At 44.4% G+C, this 24,586-nt stretch overlaps 1 protein-coding gene and 1 long non-coding RNA gene across 4 annotated transcripts in view; one reads left to right on the top strand and one right to left on the bottom strand.

Annotated features, from left to right (window-relative positions):
* CDH13 (cadherin 13) overlaps positions 1-24,586 on the top strand; it is a 1,068,624-nt gene that overhangs the window by 792,691 nt on the left and 251,347 nt on the right. The window contains exon 7 of the mRNA XM_040982306.1: positions 4,825-4,969. Within this exon, the coding sequence (XP_040838240.1) occupies positions 4,825-4,969 (145 nt within the window). The remainder of the gene's footprint in view (positions 1-4,824; positions 4,970-24,586) is intronic.
* Positions 10,913-23,561, bottom strand: LOC121157878. Of its 3 annotated transcripts, XR_005884108.1 has the most exons (4): positions 23,201-23,561; positions 13,477-13,596; positions 11,987-12,064; positions 10,913-11,904 (listed from the first exon to the last, which is right to left on the bottom strand). It is a non-coding gene; the product is annotated as an uncharacterized LOC121157878 (long non-coding RNA). The 3 variants fall into 3 exon arrangements; XR_005884106.1 differs by having other exon boundaries at positions 10,913-12,064; XR_005884107.1 differs by lacking the exon at positions 23,201-23,561 and adding an exon at positions 13,999-14,481 and having other exon boundaries at positions 10,913-12,064.

The raw sequence follows: 24,586 nt of genomic DNA, 5'->3' as shown, positions 1-24,586 counted from the left end.
TGAAATGCCCAGACATGCATTAGACACCATGTAAATGTTAATTCTCTTCTTTGACATTGTTTACCACTGGTTCATCAGTGAAGGATACATAAAGTGTCAACTGGCCAGTGGTCCACAGCGTGGGACTGACAGGCAGCCCTTATGTGTGGGGGGTGGAAAGAACAGATGGCCAAAGCTTAGGCCAAAATTTTGATTCTGGTCTCTTTAAGCAGTGTATCAGGGACCTGTTGTGCTCTGGGGGATTCACTACAAGGGTATCCACCATATCTCTGCCCCTGTGGGTTTGGGCAGAGAGGCAGACGGTAACTGAATCGCCGCCAGGTGCTTAGGTGTTGGCATATTATGACTGCTCTCAAGGAAAGGTACTGACAGGGGACCTTCCTGGCATTTGGCTGAGGGCTAAGGGAGGGTATGAGGGCACAGGCAGGAAGTCCCGACTTGAGAGGAGGGTTGGAGTATGAAGATCTGTATTGTCAAGGAATGGACTGATTTGGAAGAACTAGGAGGGGAATAAAAAGCTTGGTTTACTTGGATACTAAGAAACAAGAGGGATTTCCTGTGACACAACATGGGTTGTGTTTTTCAAAGGTTTATTTACTTATCTGAAAATAGAGTTATTGGGGAGGGAAGACAGAATGAGAGAGGTTGGGGGAGAGAGATCTTTCATTTGCTAGTACACTCCCCAGATGACTGCAGTGACCAGGGTTGGGCCAGAGAGAAGCAAGGCACTATTAGAAATGTAATAGGAGTTGCTACAAGTGTAAAATCAGTCTCTCCTCTCCATCAGAAGTTAAGGCTGGCCCCTGGAAAACCTGAGAGTCAGACACGTCATCTGCTCAGGAACCTGTGAGTGAGGGCATCATGGGAGGCTCTTACTGATGACACAGAAATTATGATGTAGAGGGATCTGCGCTTTGCTCAGAGCCTGTATCCCACCTTGTGGGAGGACTAGACATCTGGCCTCCTGTATCCGGGTCCAGGGTTCTGGCCACATCTCAAGCTTTTGCAGGTGTGGCCCCTTCCACTTCACCTCCCTCAGTCGTGAGGCTGACAAACATGTCGCCCTGTCCATTCAGTGCCTGTTCATTAATTTTGCTTTGTTTTCTGCAATTTTTCCCATTTCAGTGATCAGTAAGTCATCTTCTTTTGCCTACTGTCTGTTAAACAGCTTCTAAGGAAGTGATGAAATGCAGTATGCTTTGTATGTTCATCATGCACATGTGAAAATTAGGAAGGGATTTGGGGAAATGGGTACTTCGGAGAACAGTGGTTGGCATGTGTGTTTTGGGGGTGTGCGTATGCATATCTGTGTGAAAGTGGCTGTGTGTGGGGGGGGTCTCTGTGTTGCGCATGTGCACATATGTTTGTGACAAACTGCCCAAAAACACCCACTGACAAAATCCACTCCTCCTGTCCCCAGCACTTGGGAGTAGTAGATGTGTCCAAGCACAGCACAGTGGCACTCCTGACAATTAGTGCAACTGAGCCTTTTGTTTGGAGCTTGTTCTCTCATGGCTGAATGTGGGAATGTTGATCTTGAGGCCTCCAATGTCCTTTCACCATTCCTTTTGTCTCAAGGCAGCATCACTCAGGTGACCACGTGTGCCAGAATTCCGTGGAGCTGGCACCGACTGGAAGAGCTTCCTTCAGTAGGCAGGACTGAAGAGTCAGTCAATGTTTCTGACCAGCCACTAGGATACTCCAGTGCTACTGGCCCCGAGCGTGGAGCTTTGAACAGTAACACAGAGGCTGGTCAAGCATAATGCAGTCCAGGCCACCTGCCACAGAAGTCATTGCACACTTGTTTCTGGCTGTGATTGATAGTGTGTCTCTCGTTCCATATGCACAGTAGACATTTTAATATCTCATATCTTATTATTCCCAGGCAGCTCACCCACTGAAACCAAGAAAAAAAGCCCCTCCTCGACCCCAGTCTGAGAAAGTGGCCTAGAAATAGGCAGTGGGAACCTGGGTGATTTCCATTTCCTTTGAGCAATTATTTCATGGCTTTCTTCCAGTGGCTCCCTGTCAGATTTTCTCAGTGTTGCTTTCCTCCGAGGGGCGTCTCACTTCAAACACTGAGAGCAGACACAAGCACTCTAGCTTGTTTAGGAAGGTCCCAAGCCCAGCTGCTAGAATCTGAAATTCAAAGAAAAAAAGTGCTGTTTCCATCTTTTCAACTAAGGATTCGTGAGTTTGGAGTAGTCAATTAGGAAGAGAGGGAAGGTGAGCTCATTGCTCAGCACTTCTTCCCTGATGCTATAGGTGCCCTCTGGAATTTGAGATCCTCATTTAGAAACTTTGGCATTTGCTAACTGTGGGCATGACCTTCCTTTGAGACCACTTGTGAGAACATACTGGAATGTCACATCTTTTCTTAGCAAGTGGACAGCTGTGGCTATAGTTACCAACAACTCCCTGAATATCCACGTTGTTGATCTATCTTCTGAAAGCCAGCAGTGAAGCACTAGTTTCCTAGCATACACTTGATCTGGTCTAGAACGTTCTCCTTTCACACACTTTCCCCTCTTCGCCTCCCCAGCATTTCACCAGAATGAAAGCCTTCACTCCTCATTTGGCTCAAGCTTTTCTATGTAGACAATCTTGTCCACCAAAAACCCTCCATGCACCCTGGGAAACTAAGTGGAGCTCTAAATCTTTGACTTAATATACCTTTTCTTATCACCCCCTGCCAAAAAATAAAAAAATTCTCCTACTTCAGAGTTGTTACAGTCAACTACTTTTGCTGTTTTATTCATTTTTCTCACATTTTTTGTATAGTTCTTTCCTTCTTTTTTCTTCCAAGTCCCAGTTGAAATGTTGCCTTTGCAATTGCATGGATTTCAATTTTTTACAGCCAGATAAACATCTTGTAGTTGTACTTTTCTGGAATCTGGCCCTCCTCATTTGAGTGCATTTGCATTTTTTTGCAAATATGAGTTCTGAGTCTTCATGGCTCATATCTTGGGGTAGTATGGAAACCCAGGATTCAGATGCAAGACTATCTCTAGAGACCAAACTATCTCTAGAGTGAAAACTATTCAGATGCAAAAACTATCTCTAGAGTGAAAATCAAGTTCTTCACTATTTTTGAAGAAGAAAAGGCCAGATTTTGTTATTACACTAAATTGCCCTCAAAGCTTTGCTCTGATTTGTTTCCTTTATTAGCAGTATTCTCATAATAGCTTTTTTTTAAAAAGGATTAAAAACATAAAAATGCAGGCTTCTTTGTAAGATGTTCTTGTGTGCAAGTTAGGTGACTGTGGCCATTTACTTTTTCCTTAATTAAGGTACCTTTGCATTTTTTTATATGTGCCAGTAATTGTGTGTGTGTATGTACATTTGCAACAAAAAATATTAACCAAAAAAATGAAAAGCAGATTTCCTTATTGCCTTCAAATCATGTTTACATATTGTATATGTACGTTGTGTATGCTGCTTCTGTGTACCTTTACTCAGTATTCTGAATAATTATTTCTTTAAATCTAAATGCTATTGTCTATACTAATTCAACATGAACTGAACTCACCCCTGTCCACTGGACATTTAGGATATTATTAAGAATTACACATCATGTAATGACACTTACTTCAGAAAGCATCACTGATGATACTGAAACACAATGAAATCCATTTGGGATTCTTTCCTGATTTCCATTGTTTTTTACATGTACTTTTTTTCCAAAATGATGGCATCGTTTTGGGGAGATAGCTGCCCTGTTTGGTAGCAGCAGTGTTTCTCCGGTATTGTCCTAATTTGAACTGCTTTTGAGGGAGCAACAGTAGCAATGACTAGCTGTCTCCAGCCCCATCATGTGATCATGCCTTACCTTCAGTCAGTGGACACATGGTGTCGAGGCGTGAGAACCGTGGACTCTGGAGACTCACTTGCCCAGTCTGGAGTCCTCCACTGTGTTTGCTTAGGTGTATTAATCCAATGTAGACTCTAAGTGAGCCGCGTTGATGAGTGTTAGCAACCATGACTCTGAGCAACAGGTGTTTTCATGAACGAATTGAGAAAGAATGATGATAGAATTCCAAGTGCTGTGCACCTTCTTGACAGAAACGCTTGACTGCTTCCTTCGTAGGGACCAGTACATAGCACCAAAGTGCTACTGTGGTCAAGTCAAATCAAGGCCAGATTACACTCGAAGTGAGAAGCTTAGGTCCCTGGAATTCACTGGGAATGCCATAGCATAATTCCTGCTTCCAATAAACAGCCCAACCGCTTTGTTCGCGTCGCCTTTTTTGTTGGTATCTGGAGATAGTTTCATATGGAAGTGTTTCCTGGAATTATGAAGGCCCCCTAACTTACAAAGGGCTTGGTGGACAGGGCTCCAGCAATGTCCTTCAGGCGCCTGCATGTGCTGAGTTTCTTGCTTAAGGAAGGCCCTCCACAAATGCTTACCCGAATTCCTCCTAAACATTACCATAAACACTTTCGGTTATCTCTCTTAATGTACTCAGTTCATAGTTGCTTAGTCAATTATTTCTATTAGCATAATATTCCTTTTAAGGAAAATGATGTTGGAAAAACAGAAACCATGTAGGCACATTTTCTCAGCTATGGTTGATGAGAAGGTTTTTCTCTTTCCTTTCTTTGTGGATATCATGAGTTAACTGTAAAGGTCCCAAGGGAAAACTAACATGCATTGATCTTTGCCTTCTAATCTGCAGTGATCATTGACTATCTATTGAGACCAAAGTTTGAATATTGCCAAAGGCTTAGAAGATTGCTGATATAACCTACTTTCTCCAGAGAAGCTGATCATGATGTTCGTAATGAGTGAATGCTTTTTCTCCCCTGTTCTCGTTGCTCCAATAGCTCTCTGTGGAGACCACTGACATCAATGGGAAAACTCTGGAGGGGCCGGTGCCGTTGGAAGTTATTGTGATTGATCAGAATGACAACAGACCCATCTTCCGAGAAGGCCCCTACGTCGGCCACGTGATGGAAGGGTCACCCACAGGTACGTGCCCTTCACTTGCTTGCTGGCGTGTCTTTACAAGTGTGCACAGTGATCTCTGATGGCGCTAGGGACTGTGTGGGTGCTGCTTTGACTTGTTGGCATGCACCAGCGTGGATGTATGACTTCCTTGAGTAGATGCAGGAACCAGCAGGTTGCAGCACACAGCGTGATGGGAGTGTTGGAGAATACCTGAAAGCCTTCCTTTGTGTCTGGCATGTGCCTGGTACTGGGCACCTGTACCTCTGGCTCAGCCTTGTAAGAGCCCAAGGCTGAACTCTGGGCTATGATGGAGTCTTGTTCAGAGTGCAGATTCCCAGCACAAATTCCTTGGTTATTTCTTCTCATAATTATTGTGAAGCAGGTAGACCCTTTACCCCTTTCTTTAGAAGCTGTGCATGGTGAAAACTTTTGTCTGCTGTCAGAAGGACAAAACAAAACGTTTTACATCTCCCTCTGGAAATACCTGCACCTGCTGTTACAGAAACGACCCAAGGCTGCTGCAGAGCTTAGCTTTTTCCCATGCTGGATCTTTTTTTTTTTCTTATCACGGGTGGCTTTTGAATTCAAGAGTTGCCTTTTCTGCTGCAGTACATGCTATTGAAAGCCTTTTGCAGCCAGCAGCAGAAGTCACTCCTGAGTATAATGCTCAAAAAGTGAAGAACAAAGTAGCAAAATCCCCATCAGATGGGACTTTGATTTTAAGCTTTAAGATATATTGGAGTGAAAAGTGCTGTATTAAGAGTATCTTGGATGCTGCGTCTAGATTATGCCCAAACAAATAAGGGAAGTGGTCACTCTGCCGGCCAGGTGGGAGAAGGAAGCCAGAGAGCTCCTCTACCTTTTCCTCCTCCCTGCCTGGTTGACTCCACGATGCATCAATGACAGGCAGATGTGAGGCTCTAGGAATGTTGCCATAGTAACCTTCCCAGACTACCAGGTGGATAATTGTATGCAAGTTCCCTAAAACCTGCCTTCAGCTTCAAGGAGTCAGGTCTCTATTCACTCCACTGGATTTCCCAGGGGCAGGAGCTACCCGCTTTCTTCCTAGCTTTGAATTCAGCCTGTGAAAAATGAGAGTGGATCCACTGTGTGTGCCCCAGGATGTTTGGGGGGTAGCAGAGGTGGCAGGTGATAGCAGGGCTGAGAAGGAGGGGGCCGGTGAAGGTAGGTTGGGTCCCCTGCAGGGCAGCCTGTCCCCAGGGACTTTTCAGCAGGCTGCTTTTGATGGAGAGATGGCTTCTGGGCAGAGAGAGAGAGAGGGGCCTTGGAAGTTGAGTTTGATGTTGAGAAATTCAGCTTAACCAAGTTGGTGTGCAGAGCAAGTTGGGAGAGCCAGAGGAAGCCGGAGTCTGAGCTGAGCTTAAGGGTAATTTCTGGTTTCCATGTGTGGTGCCCAGCCCCTGCACCTGAGTGACTGGAATGAGAATGGCCCCAAAAGTGTTCTAAATGTAAATGGCAGCGGTCACATTTGCAGCAGCAGTGAGCACGCACACATCTTTGTATATTATGTGTGTGTGTGTGTGTGTGTGTGATTAGACCATGTCCAATTTTCCTCCCACTGTTCCTTTCCTTACAGTTTAGGGAAGGATTTCAGAATTCATTGCCTTATAAACATGTCATATTCTCTAAGAAAAATAGAATCTGTTATGCACATTGAATTCCGTATAGTACAAAGCTGGTTGGTTAGGGGTAGCTGCGTCTCCAAGAAAACATAAACCACCTTGAATTCAGGTTTATGATAGGTGTTGTCCTGGGCAAGCACGCTGAGGCGTGGGCGTCCATGCAGAGTAGCTGCCTCTGCTCTAGCCTGGTTCATTGTTTGCACTGGTAGCAGCCTCTCTTTTTGACTGCAGAGCAGCAACTGAAATAAAATCAGAAAGATCTGGAGTCATAATGTACAAGTGTTGCAAGAAACTTTGAGAGGGAAATCAGTCGGAGGACTGAGCCCCTGCAAGGCAGCAATGAGCAAGATGAGCCCTGGAGAGTCCAGGAAACCAGCAGGTATCTGTGGAAGGTGCTCTTCCCTCTCTGCTTCCCCGACCTCGGTCGTGAGCGATGTATGGCTTGTCTTGGCGAACCCTGCCCAGCCATGAAAATGATCACCTCTCCCATTTCCACGATGCCATGCTCTCCTGTAGCTCATGGAATCCTACATATTGTAGATGCTGCATAGCATCCGTTTTACCAAGAGGGATGCTGGCTTGGGGTGGGGGCAGCTCCCTGGGTTTTCCCTGTTCACAGAGACGGGATGGGAGGCAGTGTTTGGGAGTCAGTGTGTGCAATCTACCTGCAAATTCTGTGCTCTTTCATCTGCTCCACAAAATCCCTACTGGACTGTCCCAGCATGGAGTGCTCTTGGAGCTTTGAACCTATTACTTCCTCTACCACAACCTTCCAGTGCTGAGAGAGGGATACCAATGTCCCTTTGTCACAGCAGAGGAAGCTGACCCTCAGAGAGGCTTGCAAAACTGCCTGATTTACACAGCTGGGGAGCAAGGAGACACAGAATCTGTATCTCTGACTTCAATGTACCATGGCAGAATTGGCCACTTTGTTTCCTGGGGTTGGATGGAATGGGAGAACAGTGGCTGATGCTGCTGATAGGATACAACTGCTTGGGCCAATTCTGCTGAGTCTGCACTGTCATCCTGCTTAGATAACCCACAACAGCCCACACGGGGTAGTACGGTAGAACTGGCTTGGTCTCTCCTCGGCCTCGGCAGCTTTGTCTGTAAATAAGGCTGGTGTGTCACCACGCCCGCCTCACAGGCTGCATGTGAGGACTGAGACCGTGTGCTTCCCTCGCTGCTTAGAACACAATGAATGTTCCAGAAATGCCAGTGTGTTGTTAGAGCTGCAGCCATTCGTTTTCCTCTGGCAGCGTGCCCTTTAGCAAAGGTAAAGCAAAGAGACACACAGTTTGTGTGAAGGAGAATTCATCTCCCAACAAACCAAGCATCATTTTCATGTTCCCAAGTACCCAAGAGCCTTCCGCACCCATCCATCAGCGAGGAAGGTCACCCATATTTATCTGCTTGTGCAGACAGGAGACCATGCCCAGCTGCTCAGCAGTAAACTCCAGGGTATCGTTTGGGGGAAACGTTCCTGGATGAAGGCAGAGCAACAGAAAATAATAGCCTGTGAACTTAGCACGTTATGAGCCATTCCTTCTCTCAAGTCACAAGGTATTGATTTATGGGGCACAAAACCAGGCTCTCTGGCTCCACTACAGGGCTAGGTGGCTCTTACTAGGAATTCTCTGAATTCCCAAAACAGGGCTAGAATGTAAGGTTGAGGGCTGAGACCCATGAAATTTCTGGAAAGCATGTATGCTAAGACCCCATGGTGCCTTGGAGATGCCAGTTCATGAGTGTTTGGCTCCTGGGACTGTTTTAGATACCTCTGAGGAGAGTGCCCTGTGCCAGCAGGTGAGGTGGTAGAACAGAAGAGGAAAGTCAGGCTATAGAGGTGCAGTCTTCAGCTTGCTGCAGAGTAGGAATTGGAAGCTCAATCCCTGTGGGGGCTGTAGAAAGTGGCACCATACACTTACATTATAGGTATCCCAGCCAGGGGTCAAGTGGCTGAGATGCCCTCCAGCTGGATGATGCTACATTGGCTGAGAACTGTCTCCAGGGGGACATTTTATTTCCAGCCACTTTCAGCCAGCTGTGCACACAGGCCAATGTAAGCCAGCTACTTGAGGGTGGCCTTCCAGCATGGCACATGCAGTCATGGGTCATTGAGTTGGGCTCAAATGTACTCTTCCTCCATGCTCTTGGTCACCCTCTGTGGCAGCCGGGGCATCTAGGAAAATGGCAACCCTCACCCCAATGGTGGCATGGCCTTGAAAGATTGCAGGAGAAAGAGGTGATTTGGTGGATAGCTTAACCCCCAACCTGAAATATTAAGAACAGAGACCATGAAATTAATCTTGTATTCAAGGAGAGCCTGGGCCACCTCACAAAAGACCATGCATTGCCTAGGTGATGTGTTGCCAGCTCTCAAGGCTGTTGTAGACAAGCATAAGTGAGCAATCTTCACCTTTGTCTCCTGAAATCCAGTAGCTTTTGCCTTCTATTGCTTCCTCTCACTTGGTATCTACTCTGGTCTGGCACTGTTGTGAACTGCGTGGGTATAGCAGTAGGCTTGAGTTATGCTGCTCATTCTCTCCTGGTAGACAAAATAACACAGGTTGGCAAGCAGAAGTAAATGAGATTTAAAATAATGGCAGGTGCTTCAGCATAACCATGCCAAATGCCCAGCTCAGGAGGGAACCAATCTAGTCTTGTAGCTATGAAGAAGGGAGATGGGGGAGTAAGGGATTCTTGTATTTGGTTTCTGCTTCCCCACCAAGAGATAGTTACTTTAATATTTAAACAGGTCCAACCACATCTGATACAAGGAGAAAGAGCTATTTGGATGGCCTTTGGGGCAAATGGCCTTCCTTAACCACTCCACTTTGCTGGAGAGTTGCTATTTTTCCAAAACAACTTGAGTGCAGTAGAGACCTGTGTGACAGTGGATGCTTTGTATTGGAGGCCTGTCTCTGTGCTGGGTCCTCAGTTGGAATGCCCCGGTGGTAAAGTCTCTTTCCTGGTCACCTGCTGATTTGGCACAGGAAATGTGATGTGGCTTCTCAATCCATCTGCTGTGAAGTTTCTCTCTACTTGTATTTTCGGACTTTGAAAACTCCCAATCAGTCTTGTGGATATATGACTGTTTTGTTTGTTTTCTTGATTGGATAGATGCTTTACCCAGTAGACCAATCCAGCTTTTTTTCAGCCGTATTAAGTCACCCCCAAAACCAAACATCCAGAAGTAGCCAGAGTGGCCCATTGAGTGAGCCTGGCTCTGGGTGCTCTGTGGGCTTCCCCACAGCATCATAGAGACACGCTGTGTATCGCTTTCTTCACTCCACAGGAGCCTGCCAACATTTTTGAAAATCAATAAGCATCAAGCCATATCATTGCATTCAACAGATAACGGATGAATCTACCCTCATTTATTTAACCAGCCTCTTATTGATTTCACTTGTTTTCACCTTTCTGTGTTAAAAGTCAGTTCTACAGGGGAGTGCTTAGCTCGCCTCACTTTGATGACAGTTTCTTTAGGACAAATTCCTGTGAGCAGAATTGGTGGGTCAGAGGAAGGAGGCTATGGCTCATTACATTTCAATCCATATTGGGACAATGCCTCTAATCAAAGGGTTTCATTGGCCAAGCCAGTGGTTACTTAGCTGGGCCCAGGAGTTAGCATTCAGTTGTCTTCCCTTTCACACGCAAACATACTGATTGGTGGTGCTGTTTGTTTCTCTGGATCGTACCTCATGTCTTTAAGCGTTTGTGGTCTTTTCAGTGACTATGTTTGGAGATGGTGGGTGATGTTGCTATAGACTTCCACCCCTGGATTTTGTTGTTTGGGAGAGGATTTTAGTAACTGATGGTAGCTCTTCTTCTTGAGGCTTTAGCTGAAGAGATGTCAGTGGTTGGGATCATGTCACACATTACTCCAGGGCAGGTGACTGTGAAGCATATTTTGTGAAGCACTTACATTGTCAACTTGGAGACATTTTCTTAAGGGAATCTTAGAATCAATGAAATAGAAAATGTTTTCTAAACTTTGCTATCTCTTGACTTCACTCAGTTATTCATGAAGTCTCTGCCAAGTGCTCCTAACTATGGCTGTTGACCCCCAGACATGTCCCTCACAGGCTCAGAGCCATACCAGTCAAAGGCCTTTCTCCCAACCACTGGCCCCTGTCTTCCTAGGCCATCCTCCCTCTGACAGACACCATTATTTGTGGTAGAACCCATTGCTGATGTACGCTGTAACCTTTGGGCACCATGGATTTGGTGACACCAGGAAGAATGCCTGAGTGCTTCTCTTGGTAGAAGCGTTCCCAACCAGAAGAACTATGTATGTATGTTTGAGTCGAATGACTTCAAAAACAGTTTTTCTGATTTTATTCATAGCTCTGTTCCCCCTGAATTTTCCTGTGCACCTATGAGAGAGGAGAGAAGTTCAATAAACAGACCCTACCAGGGTTCCCAGCTTTGCTGTCTGTGCAGGCCTTGCTGCTAGGCCTGGTCCATGTGCCTGTCTTTCCTCTATCAGTTAACTGGCTCCTGTCATTCAGATGAGAACCTTGTGTTGCAGGTGAACCTGAGAGATTTTAGACCCAGATTCCTTACATTCCTACATAAAGAAGCATTTGTTAGACCACACTAAATTGTCACATGTGTTTGAAGCCAAATCTGGGATCCTCTTTCCATCACTCTTTGGGAGAAAGATCTGTGACATCAAGTATTTTAAAATATGCTTAAGAATTAACTTAACTGAAGGAGTGTCTAAGTTTAGAGTGGCATCAGGATAAGAAAAATGATAGTTTTGCTAATGTTGATCGTTCTGCAACTCTTCAGAATCTTTCAAGAATCTCTTGCTAAAATGGAAAGTGGGTGACAGTTGAATGACTGGATCCCCCCTGAGTAGGCCAGAGCTACTAGAGCACCACAGAGAAAGATAGAGTGGCAAATCTGGAGTGACTTAGCGGTTACAGCGTCAGAGAAAGCCCTGTTTCACATAAACTTCTTAAGTCCACTTCATTCAGCAAATTCACCCACCAAATGTATCTTAGGTAGCTCCCAGGAGGTGGGTAATGTTCTAGTTGCTGTGGATATAGCAGTGACAAAGACCAATTAGGACTATAAAGACATTTACATTTTATTGGGACTAGAAAGATAGTTATCAAGAAGCAAATAAATATGATCATGTATGGGCTTTGAATGTGAAAGAACACAGTGATATGTTGAAATGAGCCCGGCGAGCAGTCCACCAGGTGGAGGTTTGAAGTGGGAATGCTCCAGGCCTCCGAAAACACGAGTGGCTGCAGAAAAATTCAGGGAGGAGGCCAGCACTGGAGAAGGTCGGATCATCTCCTGGGTTCAAGGAGACAACAAGGGCAGAAATCAGCAAAGTATGGGCCAGGATTCTGACCTCCCCACAGCCTTTGCCGTTTACCTTACGGTTTTATTGGACCACAGACATGCCCGTGCCTTCACGCTGGACTGTTGCTGGTTTCCTGCTCTGCTGGCAGAGCTATGACATTGCAAAAGAGACCATAGTTACTTCAGAAGCTTACAGACAATATTGAAACTGTGAGTTTATTCTATGAAATACATGCACAGTATTTTCAACTTTCAAAATCTTTCATGACAAAATCAGCTCATATTTTTAATCCCATTTGTCTGAACTCTTTGTAGGACACTCATGTATGCCACACAAACAAAAATATGTGCTACCTGATCCTTTGCCAAAAATATGAGATAAAATCACAGCTCCCTGGTTTAGAGCTCCATAAGTTTCAGTTACATTTGTATGTAGTCAGAAGCCCTTGGGTGATTTTAAGCAAGGAAATGGTAAAACCCAAATTTACTGTTAAAAGATAACTTGCACTGCACAGTGGAGAATGGAGCAAGGCAGCAAGGGCTCATTTGCATTCTGGATGTGAGAGGACCATGACCTGCACTAACGTGACAGCAACAGAGAGGGAGGGGGCAAGCCACATAAGGTTTTTGTTCCAAGTCCATGATGAATTGGGAAATACTAACTATTGTCTGGTTTTATGGTACTGGATTATTGTAACAGATGCCATCTGTATGGAATTACGGTAATACTGTAAACCTTAATAGGTTTATAAATTTTGCTCAAGTACAAAGTAGATTCTACTTGCAGTTCTCTTTCTCACCACCACTTAAGGCCCATGGGACCAGGTTGTTTTCTCTTCATCCCTCAATTTTCTGTGTTTAATGGAGTACCAGGCACACAGGAGCCGCCCAGAAATTTTCATTCAATGAATGAATGGCCTTGAATGTTTGAAAGTCTGAATCCTTGCAAATTTCATTTTAAAAAATTCTATTTAGTATAAGTGTTTTCTTTATGGCTACTTCATTTCTTCCTTTTTGCCTGATTTTTAACATGTGTGGTGGGAAATGCATACAGCAGATGTGGGCCCAATCAGCACACTGTGGGCCTGCGGCCCAGGAGGAAGTCAACAGGCGGCTGGGTGCAGGTTACCAGGATTCAGGGAGAGCCATGCACCTGTCCTAGAGTGACAAAACACTGTATCTCTGGCACTGGTATGTACTGAGTACTGATCTAGATTTTCTACATATCTTACTCCCATTTCATAATGGAGGAAGCCAAATGCAAGGAGGTCCAGTGACTTCTGCAAGCTCACGCAGCTGGTGGATGGTGAGACTAGAATTTGAATGCAGATCTGCAATGACTGTGACTTCTGCTCTTTCATTTCAGCCCCCAACCGTGATATCCACATTCCTTGAACCATTTCACCCACGGTAATGCTGAGGTTACTCCAAAACTGTCCCTCCTCATCCAAAATCCAGAGAAAATATCCTTGCACATCCACCTGTGAATACATGTTCTTGTGCACATGTGTGCATGATGTGTAGGTGAGAGAGAGGGAGAAAGGAAGGGGAGAAAACACTAACCTCTTGAACAGGCGAGCTTCTCAAGTGTCTCCACGCAGCCCGCCCTCGATGACTGTGGCCTGCTCAGGTGGAGCCCAGTTCTCCCCCTAGTGGAAGCTCAGGACTTGCTCAAGGAGAACCCTGGGAGATTCACAAGGCATGCTGGGTCATCCATCAAGACCACTGCCTACCTTCAGTTAGAAAGGATTTATCATCAGTGGAGTGTTCTCCCAGCTGTTACTGCAGCGCCATGGCTCAGAGGACAGAGGCTGGAGCTGCTGCTCCCACTTATCTAATCTATACAAATGCTTTTCAGTTGCTGCACTTTAATCTATAGAGCATTAAAAAAAAAAAAAAAGCAGCAGCAGCCCTGAGTAATTTTATGTATAGAACTGCCTCCCTTCTTAAGTAAATGGAAGATATTCAATATGCTTAGTTCAGTGGGGAGAAGACACATAGAATCCCTTTCAAGTATATGTTTTATAAAATATAGGTCATGAATTAAGTTTTCCAGTATCAAAGGAAAAAAATTAATAGACTTACAGCCTTCTTGCTTTTAATTATGGTTGCAGTTTCTTTAAGCCAAGTACAGGACCCAAAGCTATTCTATTATTCAGAAGACAGGCTTCTTTCAAAGATGTCCCAAAAATTTGACTTGGGGAATTTCCACACTTTCTTGCTCTGTCTTCTTTAGTGTGTTGCTGTCTTTATCTACAGTGTTTCTGTTCTGACAGACTGTGGATGTGGGTGTCGGGGAGAGATGCTTGCACAGCTTGAGCGCTGTGCTTCAGACAGGCCCCTGGTATCATCACAGGACCGCACAGGCCCGTTACTGTGGTCCATCCAAACCAGACTTCATGAACCATCCGACCTCTTTCCTTCTTGTTCTTCTTGTATTTCTGAAATGTCTTCCTCTCTCTCTAACCACATTTGCTGACTGACACTGAAGTCCTAAGCCAGGGCTAGAATTGAAGACTTAAAATGTAGTATATGTGTATGTTTAAGTGTATACAGTATATGTTTATATGCATATAAAATGTTTACATATATAACACATGTGTCTATACGTATGTACATATATGTCAAAATTCTATGAGGTTCTATTTTTTACATACCATTCAAAAATATCCTAGTGGGTTTTTTCACTGGTTTAGGAAGATAAAAGAGATCTGGCTTAACTTGATATGTTCACGCATGCAACTCAACCTCAGATAACCCAACAGGCTTCTAAAGCTACTGCTGATAGACACTTGTTGTCTGAATTTGGACCCAGTGGAGTAAATGATGCTTCAGTTTCAAATGGTTTTACCCCCAGGAGACATTTTGGCTTCCACTCTGGAAAAGCGAAGGCTTTGTTGGGTGGGGGCCACAGAAGCTGCTGAGCATCTTACAATGCATGGTGCATAGACCCTACTACATAGAATTATTTGACTCAGAATGTCAGCAGTGCCAAGGGTGAGAAATCCTGCTGTATGTGGAAAAGGCAAAGGGTTTCAAAATCTAAAGTTTGGAAGGGAGATGCTGCACATTGCAGGAGCTGGCTGGCCTGTCCTTGAGATAAGTCTTTGGAACCTAATTCCTCTGAGCACCATCATTATGCGCATAGCTACCACAACAGGAAGCACATTGGGGTGGGAGCTTGGCCAACTGCTTTGCTAAGGGCTTCCCATGGGCTGTCATTGCCTCATCAGAGCAGTTCTGGGGAAGAGATGCTCTGTTCCTGTCTAGGTTATTGATGAGGAAATTGAAGTTTAAGGGAGTGGGAAAACAGCATGACCAGAAGATCTAGGTGTTCTTTCTCAACACCCCATCTGTTATCCTTTAGTAACAGTCCCCAGCATAGTATAGTAGCAGTGTCCTTACAGGAATCATATTTCTCAGCCTCTCTTGCATCTAGAAATGGCTGTGAGCTCTGGATAGGGCTGATGTGTGTGTGTGGTTTCTCAGAGGCATTTTATAGGAAGCAAGTCCAGCTGAAAATCATTCTACCTATTTCTTTTTTGTTGGCTGGAATGGTGATATGATGGCTAGATTTCAAGGATTCACCTTGCTCTGAGAGCTGGCCTTGTTTAGTAAGACAGGACAAAACATGGAAAAGGTCCTATTGCCCATGGAATTCTAGGTCAGTCTGCAGTGCCTCTCTTCAGAATTAGTTCACCTAAGACAATGATGAACTTCTATCTTATTTAGTTCACTGCTACTTTGGATTCTGTTTTTGTAGCCAAATGTGGTAACTGGTATGTTCAATGCCACTCAATCAGTAACAATTATAGACCAAACAATTTGACTTTCTACCATGCCTTTTACCTGCTAGGCTGTGTTACCCAAGACACCCAAGCCCTCTAGTGCCTCTCTACATGTTTCGTGCCATCCATTTAGTGCAGTAATTAGAAGACTGAGTCTGCATCCGGATACAAATGATCTTGAGCGGCAGTGATCTTTGAGTTTTCCCAGGAAGCATGCTGAGGCCTCTCTGTCACTAGATATTTTTATTAGATTCAAAACCCCTTGCCTTGTAGTGGAAATGTTCTTAGCACAGTTGTTTGGATTTCCTACTCTCACTGTAATTCCATGTCCTAGACCAGTTACTAATAACCTACAAATACCCTAATAGCCCATAGCATTATATGGCTGCCCAATGTGAGGGCCAAGGACCAGAGAAAGGAGATCCAGGGCACAGGAGCCCTTGCAGGTTCTCAGAGACCATTAGTTGACTTCTTGCTGGTGAGTGATCAGGAGCCACAGCATCGGGATGTACCTCTCCGTCCGTCAGTGAGATTGGTGTGTTCTGGAAAAGCACAGCATGAGGCTTGAGACCAACAAGTCTTGCCCCCAGAAGAACTGGTTTTCAGTTATACTTTCACTACTAATTGTGGGGCTCCATGCTGTCTTACCTCTCTAAGCTTCGAGTAAGTCCTCTGTAAAATGAAGATAACAATAATGCCCTCAAAGAATAGCTGTGCAGCTTCAATGAGGAAATATGTATGAAGCTTTGAGCACTGGCAAAATACTACACGTGTCGGGAATATTAGCATCTACTGACTGCTAATTACTGCATTTGACCATTTTCAGTGGCAATCGATGCAAAAGGGCCTTTGTGTTGTCACCTAGCAGTTTGTAAGGATCAGAATAGCGTTGGAGACATGCAGAGCTGAGTTTTAGTCCTGGTTCCTCTTCTTCACAGCTGTGTTATTGGGAACCCCTATTTTCTCACATTGAAATGCTGAATGTCTACTACAGCATTTTGTGTGATCTGACTAAAGCAGAGTGGAAATGATTTCATCTGGAAACATTAATAGGATCTTGTATGCGCAAAAACTTAGAAACAATATGCGTTCCAAATTTCAAACATTGCCAACAATGACAAAATTTCAAAGTGATTAGCAGGGCTCCCTCTTTCTCCTCCTTATCTATCGCTTTTTAGATAGATACATAGATACATACATACATGCACACATACACATGTTTAAGGAGCCTCCAAAAAGCTTACAAAATGGGATTAAGAGATAATGCAAATTATCTTTTTGAAACCCTTCTGTGTGTGTATGTGTATATGGGTATGAGACAGAAAGAGAGAGAAAAATTTAAGGAGATATCATTCATATACAGTACAATTCACCCACTGAATTATGTACTTCATTGGCATTTATTGTATTCACATAATGATGCTGTTAGTGCCGGAGTAAAGTCCAGAGAACTTCCATCATCCTGGGAAGAAGCCTTGGCCATCAGAAGTCAGTTCTCATCATTGCCCAACCTTCCCAGTCCTGGTACCCTAAATCCCATCTAGTTCCTGGCTCTGCGGTTAGCCCCACCTAGACAGTTATCATGGTGAGGATCACACACCGTTTGTGCCAGGCCTCCTTCACTACGCGCGGTGTGCGAGGTGTCTGCATGTGCGTAGCATGTTTCATATGCAGTCCTTTCCGTTGCCAAAGGCAGGGTTCACCACCAAGAACAATCTGTTCTTGTGATAGGAGATGCTGCTCCAGCTTGTGAAGATGAGTGTGTGCACCATTCTCTGTCAAGATTAGCCTTGCTTTACGCAGAGCCTGAGTTAGTCTAGAGATTTGTGTTATTTCAGACACTGACATGAAGTGTGTCTGTGCCCTGTTTAGCTTCTGTGTTGTGAGAACTCAGTGAGATAGCAGATGCCATGGGATCGTCCCGAGTTTGCTAGTTCCACAAGAAGCGGTGCTTTCTCCTGTCAGATTTGCTGGTCTGATCGCTTCATAGAAAAATCTGTGTCTTGGGTGCTTTTGTGTATCGCTGACTTTAAGGAATGCACAACTGTGGAAATTCCAGATAAAGTATGGAATTGCCCATCAGCATCCCCTAAGAGGTGTGCATGGAAAAAATCTACAATGTGCTATTTGAGAACATCCAGTTTCCACAGAAGAGCCCAGTTTTGGGGAGCCGCTCTGTGTTTGGGTGGGATCACCCTTCCTCAGTTTCTACCACCACCACAGACTCATCAGGTGGTCTGAGAACTGCCCCTCCTCCGCCAGAACACACTTGCGTTGTGCCAGTGTCAACAGTGGAGTGTGTGGGTTTCATTGTGTGGCAGGTTTTGACAGGTACTGTCCTGCTGATCTTACCTGGCTTCCTTCAACAGCATGTGTTGAGTGAAAGGCCACCCTCCCTTCTGCCCCGTTGCTTTGTACCCTAAGCAATTAGGTGCCATATCAAACAGACTTCCTGGCTGTCTTGAAAGGCTGTCCTGGCTCAGTTCACGGGGCAGAGGTGGCAGAGTGGGTGCTCTCAAGTTTGCTCTTCCCTGTGATGTGGGTGTCATGCTGGCTGTGATTCACTTAGGTGGCTGCAGCCAGGGCCACGTGGTCTGAATCTGCCTGACTCACTGCCCTGTCTTCCTTCAAGGAGACTGCCTTTCCTCTGTGTCAGGCTGGGCTAATTACTTCTTCCTATGCCTGCTTGTCCACCAGTCAGGCTGATCGTCTTTATTCAGTAGTTCTCTTAGAAGCATTCAGCGCTCTTCCCCAGCCAAGACTGTGCATCTAAATAGGAAATGTTTATTTTATTGCTTATGGGAGATGCAAGAGGCAAACAACGAAATTGGCAGTGAGGTTTCAGAAGAGAGTGCACGGGCTAAGAAGCGCCTCTGACTTTTGGCCATATAGGAAATTTTTTTGCCACTCCAATGTGAGATGCCCAGCCAGGTCCCAGTGGTAGTTTTTAAAGGGTGAGGTCAGGCTGCACTTAAAAAAGAATGAACATCCCCAGAAGAACGTTTTTCTGGAGTTACAAAAACTGTACGTAGGGATCTAGAGATTGAATTCCTCTCTTAAAGGCTCTATCAGAAATGCTTTCTGCTGCAGATAGTGAGGTGGCCACTAGTGTAGCACCAACACTGCAGGTTGATTTTTTTTGGTACTTCTGGAACCTGGGGCATAGGTGGTGGCCGCTCGTGTTCCCTGTGAACCTTTAACCTTGCGGATGCAAAGGCCACTGCAGCACTGGACATTGTTTGTGTTCAATGGGAAGAAACTGGGAGAAAAGCAGTGTTGGTGCCAACTCTGCCTCACAGATTCGATGACGTTTCATTAACAAACCCCCGCCCTGAGCAGAACTTTGTCATTGGTCACACAGATCATGTAAGAGAAACCCTGTGTAAATCAGTGTGTGTCCATGTGTGTAGCAAGGGGAGTGAGTGCTGGGAGAGGATTTGAGGTTACTCAGTGGCTACTCCTCATACTGTGTCACTGTACCCAGAAGTAAAGAGAACTTTAAGGGGAGAATGAGTGGGCATTCTCAGAGAGTTTGCTGAGTGTGAGAACCAGGCAGAGAGGAGGGGCATCCATTGTGTTTCCTTGTTAAGTCATCAAAAGAAGGAAGCAAAGCCAGACTGGTTTCTTTCTAGTAAAATTCTCTAAGACTTGAAGATGCTAATCTTCATGTCAGTCTCCAGGTTGGCACAGCACTAGAGAACCTGACGGTTGTCAAAAGTTCACCTTAAAATGAATTCCTGGCTGGTAGTTTTCAAATATTCCCAATATCAACATCACTCTTAAGGCAGCGTCGGAAGCAGTGTTAGGGAAGTGATTATAATATGTCTTAATGAAGTCCTGTAACTGTGAATACTATTTATGTTCATGGACTGCCATTAGTTACCATGAGGTCTCCTTCAAAGAGGTTGTTCTAACTACAGGAAAGAGCGCAGGTCATGTTCCTACTTGTTGCAGTACACCTTGTTGTCTCAGAGCAGACATATTCTCTACAATTCTTGAAGTGGAAATGACATTGACTGGATGACATAATGCTTGCATGTGGGCTAAGTTGCCATCATCGGTGAAGTTCAGCACAAGCCTTGCTGGGTTCACACTTCGGCATCCACAGGCTAAAGCTTGGATTGGTTCTCACTAACTGGACCTAGGGGGTCTCTTGCCAAATTCACAAGGAACATGTGTGTTGGAAGAAAGCCTTCCTGGGATCCCATAAGTATGTGAGTTTTGAAGTGTAACCTCCTCTGGTATTCCATTCTGAAATCCCAGACGTACACAAGGTGTGGGACAGAGTCCAGCATAGCCACCCTGCCCCACATAAGGAAACAGTGATCAAGCACATGATGTGTGCCAAGTTATTCGACTCGCATTTGGCAATACCATTTCATCCCTTCAGCCTTCTTTGATTCTTGCCTTTTTTTCAATCTAACTGCTTTATTACAGTATAATTCACACACTGTTTGACTCACTCATTTAAAGTGTACAACTCACTGTTTTGGGTATAGTCATAAAGTTGTACAGTCAGCACCAAAGTCAATTTAATTCATCCAGACATTTTTATCATCCCCGAAATGAAATCCTGGGCTGTCAGCAGTCACTTCTCATTTCCTCACTACCTCCCCTGTGCTGGGAAGCTCCTGGTCTGCCTCTGTTCCTGTGACGTCTTCTCTTCTGGACATTTCATGTCAGTGGATCTGTACCAGTGTGATCCTTTGTATCTGACTGGTTTCATTTAGCACAGTGCTCCCCAGGAGTGTTAGTTAATAATATCACATTGTGTGAGTTTTTGTTTGAGTTTTCACGTTGTGATTTTTACATCTTATGTATCTGTTAAAAACCTGGTAGACCTGGAGCTGTTCCCTCTTTGGGGCTTTTAGGAATAAGGATACTCTGGTACAAGTTTGTATTTGGACGTTGTTTTCGTTCATCTTGAGCTTGTATTTGGGGATGGAATTGCTAGCACATAAGGTAACTTCAGAGAGAATCTCAAATTGCACTGTTTTCCAGTCCTGCCAGCAGTGTCTGCATTATCATTTCTACTCCTTTCACCAGCACTTTGTATTACCTGAATTTCATTGTAAGCACCCTGCTCTGGGCAGAGTAGTGGCTGCCATAGTTCTGATTTGCATTTCTTTTTCAAGATTGCTTCACCTACTCTGGACTCTTTGTATTTCCATTATGAATTTAAGAAACAGGGACAAAGATGACATCTGAGGTTTGGCAAAAATGGTATTTGTGAAATATTGACTAATTTGAATAATATTGCCAATTCAACAATTCATGAACACTGTAGGCATTCTTGCCTGTGTAAGTGTTAATTTCCTTAAACAGTGTTTGGCAGCTTTTAGTATCAAGTCTTGATTCTGTTAATTCCTAAGTATTTTATTCTGTCTTAAACTGAATTTATTTTCCTAATTTTACTTGTGGATCATTGTTTGCAATTGTGTGGATATTGAATTCATTTTGTATAGCAACCTTGTACTCTGCACACTTGCTGAAAGCCCTGTTGCAGTGTAAACGTTCTTAACGCTTCTTGGTTTGCTCAATTCTCACAGAGCTGCCTGAGACCCACACTCACCCTGTGCTTTAGAGAGCGTTGTAAGCCTTCGAGTGGATGTGTGAGAAATACAGATGTCATATGTGTGTGTTTGAACGTGGTGTTGTTCCAGATCCTCACCCTATCTTAATTCACCCCGTATGTTAAGTAAGCACACCATTGCTCTGACTGCCTTTAACAATTCATGACTTACAATGTGCCTTCCACTCTTCAGACATCTTTGATCTGAGGCACATTGAATTGTTCACGATTCCTTCTTGCTGTCTCTGTAGTTACACTTTGAGGACTGACCCATGTCCTGATGGCTGCCTGTTCCCCGCAAACACACACACCTTGTCCCGTCATTCCTGTTCTTAGCCTGTCTCTCCCCTTTCAGGAAGACCAGAGTCCATTCTAAGCTTGGCGCCTCTCCTTTTGGTGTGTAGACTCAGTTTCTAAGTTCATTTGCGATAGGCTTACTCCAAACACCTTTTCTGGGAATATTAGCCATTCCCAAAGTGTAAGCCTCATGTTTGCATTTGTCGCTCATGCCAAACGTCCAGCACGAAACCTAAGTCAAGCTGAGGCATAAACTCAACCTGCTGGTTTTACGGTTGGCCTCAGTTCCATATGCTCTTGCCCTTTGCTTTGATAACACAGTAAAAGCTGTCTAAAATAACCTCTTCAAACCTAGCTCTCTCTACTTGCATTTCTCCATGTCTTCAGCATTTCTTGCTTTTCACAATCTTGCTTTTTTTTTTAAAGATTTATTTATTTATTGGAAAGCCAGATATACAGAGAGGAAGAGAGACAGAGAGGAAGATCTTCCAACCGATGATTCACTCCCCAAGTGAGCGCGCAACGGCCGATGCTGTGCCAATCCGAAGCCAGGAGCCAGGAACTTCTTCCGGGTCTCCCACATGGGTGCAGGGTCCCAGGGCTTTGGGCCGTCCTCAACTGCTTTCCCAGGCCACAAGCAGGGAGCTGGATGGAAAGTGGAGCTGCCGGGATTAGAACCAGTACCCACATGGGATCCTGGTGTGTTCAAGGCGAGGACTTTAGCTGCTAGGCCTCGCCACCAGGCCCCAGCTTTTCACAATCTTAAAAAGAAAGTGTTCCTCCTGCTTTTATTTGAAATTCTTATTTTCTTTCGATTGTTCCTTTACTTCTACTGATAAATCTGTATTTTATTATCTTTCCCATGGTCTTTCTCTTTTTTAAGATTTATTTTTATTTGTTTGAAAAACCGAGTGACAAAGAAGGAGATTCAGGAAGAGATTGCATCCACTTATTTAATTCTCACAGTGGCCACAATGACTAGGATTGAGCCAGGCCAAACCTGGGAACATGGAACTCCATTCAGGTCTCTCATATGGGTGCCTGCAACCCAAGCAGGTGGGCCAGCTGCTGATGCTTTCCCAGGCGCATTCTTAGGGAGCAGGATTGGACACGGAGCATCTGGGGTTTGAATCAGTGCTCATTTGGAATGCTGACATGACAAACGGGGCTTAACTCACTGTACCACAGTGCCAGCCCAGTCTTTCTCTGTCATCACCCTCTTCTCCTTTCATGTTTAGCCACCTTCTCCATCATGTCCTTCCCATCCGTGGATAAACACATTCAGATTCCCAATCCTAGTACGGGAGAACACATCCTGCTTCTTGCCCTGTTATCCTTGTATACTGCCTAATATATACTCTTTTTCTTCTTCTTGGCTAATATTTTCTGAAAATACAGAGTTTCTTAATGGAAACCATGTCTATATCTACTAATATCCAGGGTGATTATCAGTGGCATAGCAATAAACTGTTAATAATTTATTAGCTATTTATTTTTATGCATAACTAAGCAATGCTTAGTAAATAATTCCCATAATGTTATACATATCATTGCTAAGAACTAGGTTGGATTTAAAAATCAAATTAAAGCATGATAAAAATAAAATAATGGTGAAAGCCGTGGTGCTTACCTGTGAGTGACTGCTGAAGTATGAAAAAACCTTCATGTGCTGAGAGAATCAGAACGTCAAATGTGGGCAAACTTTGCTTTACATAGTACTTCACTGGTCTGCGAATCCTGGGGAAGTGAATGTCCTATCACTCTACGTTGTAAGAAGGGTATGGGGATTGGAGTTACATATTTAAAGAAACAAGAACTGTGTAAAATATCAGGTGTTCCATAAGTGATCGTGAATCGCCTCCTAGGCCAGGCATAGGACTCCGCTGTGAATGTACTGGCTCTGGGCAAAGCCGAGTGGTCTAGCACGCAGGTTATCCACTGCCACCTAACTGGGCGCTCAAGACACAGTTTGCTATTTGGGCACGTCATCATCGTATCCACACTAGCACTGACTGAGTGTGCATCAACACAGCGCTGAGGTTTTCACACGTGCGGCTCATTCTTTCACACCTCACAGTGACCTTGGGAGAGAGATCCTGGCACCCCCGCCATCTCAGTGAGAGCATTAAGTCTCAGGAAGGTGGGGCGTTTACCCAGAGACCCAAATGCAAGGTGTCTGGTTTCAGAGTCAGCTCTCTGGTATGACTATTAATATTTTTTAAAATTCTTCACAGTTTAAGGATACAATGTGGTAATTCAATAAAAGTATGCAGAATATAATGACCAAATCCAGCTTGTTAGCGTTTCTGGCACCTTTAACAAAAATCTGTTAACACTTAATAACTGTTCATATTTAGGGAATATGGTGTAATATTTTATCAAATGTGTACAAAACATACTGATCAAATCAGAGTAATTGATGTTTCCAATTCTTCCTCACTGCTGTACGTTTGACTCATGCAAGTTCTTCCACTGTTCTCCCGAAGTGTGGAATAGGCTGTGGTGAACCACAACGGCTTCACTGTCTTAGGAATTGCCCCCCATCCTCCCATGCTCTGTGCTCATTATCCAGCGCCTTTCACTTACCCCTCCTAAATCACAGCCAGCACTTTTAACGGCTGTGCTAGATCTCAAAAGAAGAAAGTTCTAATGCACTCCCCCCCATTCAATGCAGGAAATATCTGCGTGCAATCCTCTGTGGGCCAGGCCTTCTCTAGTTGGTAGAATATGCAGAGAAAGAATTCTTCCCTATTGACTGAGGAGGACCTTGCAGATGAGTAAAGGAGACAGACAAGGAATGACTTCAAATCATGGCAAATTCAGAAACTCTGAGAGAATCACCCCACCTAGGAATGCAGGCTTAGGAAAGCCAAGCAGTGTAATTTGTAGATTCAAGTGCAATCTTCATAAAACATAGGCAGAAGTATAAAAACAGGTAGCACTGCTCATTTCCCCTAAGTAACTCATTGTGATTTCAATAGAATTGTCTCCATTACCAGTTTTAGGATCAGTTTTG

Source organism: Ochotona curzoniae, unplaced genomic scaffold (genome assembly GCF_017591425.1).
Source record: "Ochotona curzoniae isolate NIBS_2020 unplaced genomic scaffold, NIBS_Ocur_1.0 contig_3622, whole genome shotgun sequence".
NCBI lineage: Eukaryota > Metazoa > Chordata > Mammalia > Lagomorpha > Ochotonidae > Ochotona > Ochotona curzoniae.
Note: the sequence above shows the minus strand (reverse complement) of the source record. Positions and strands in the feature narration are given on the sequence as shown.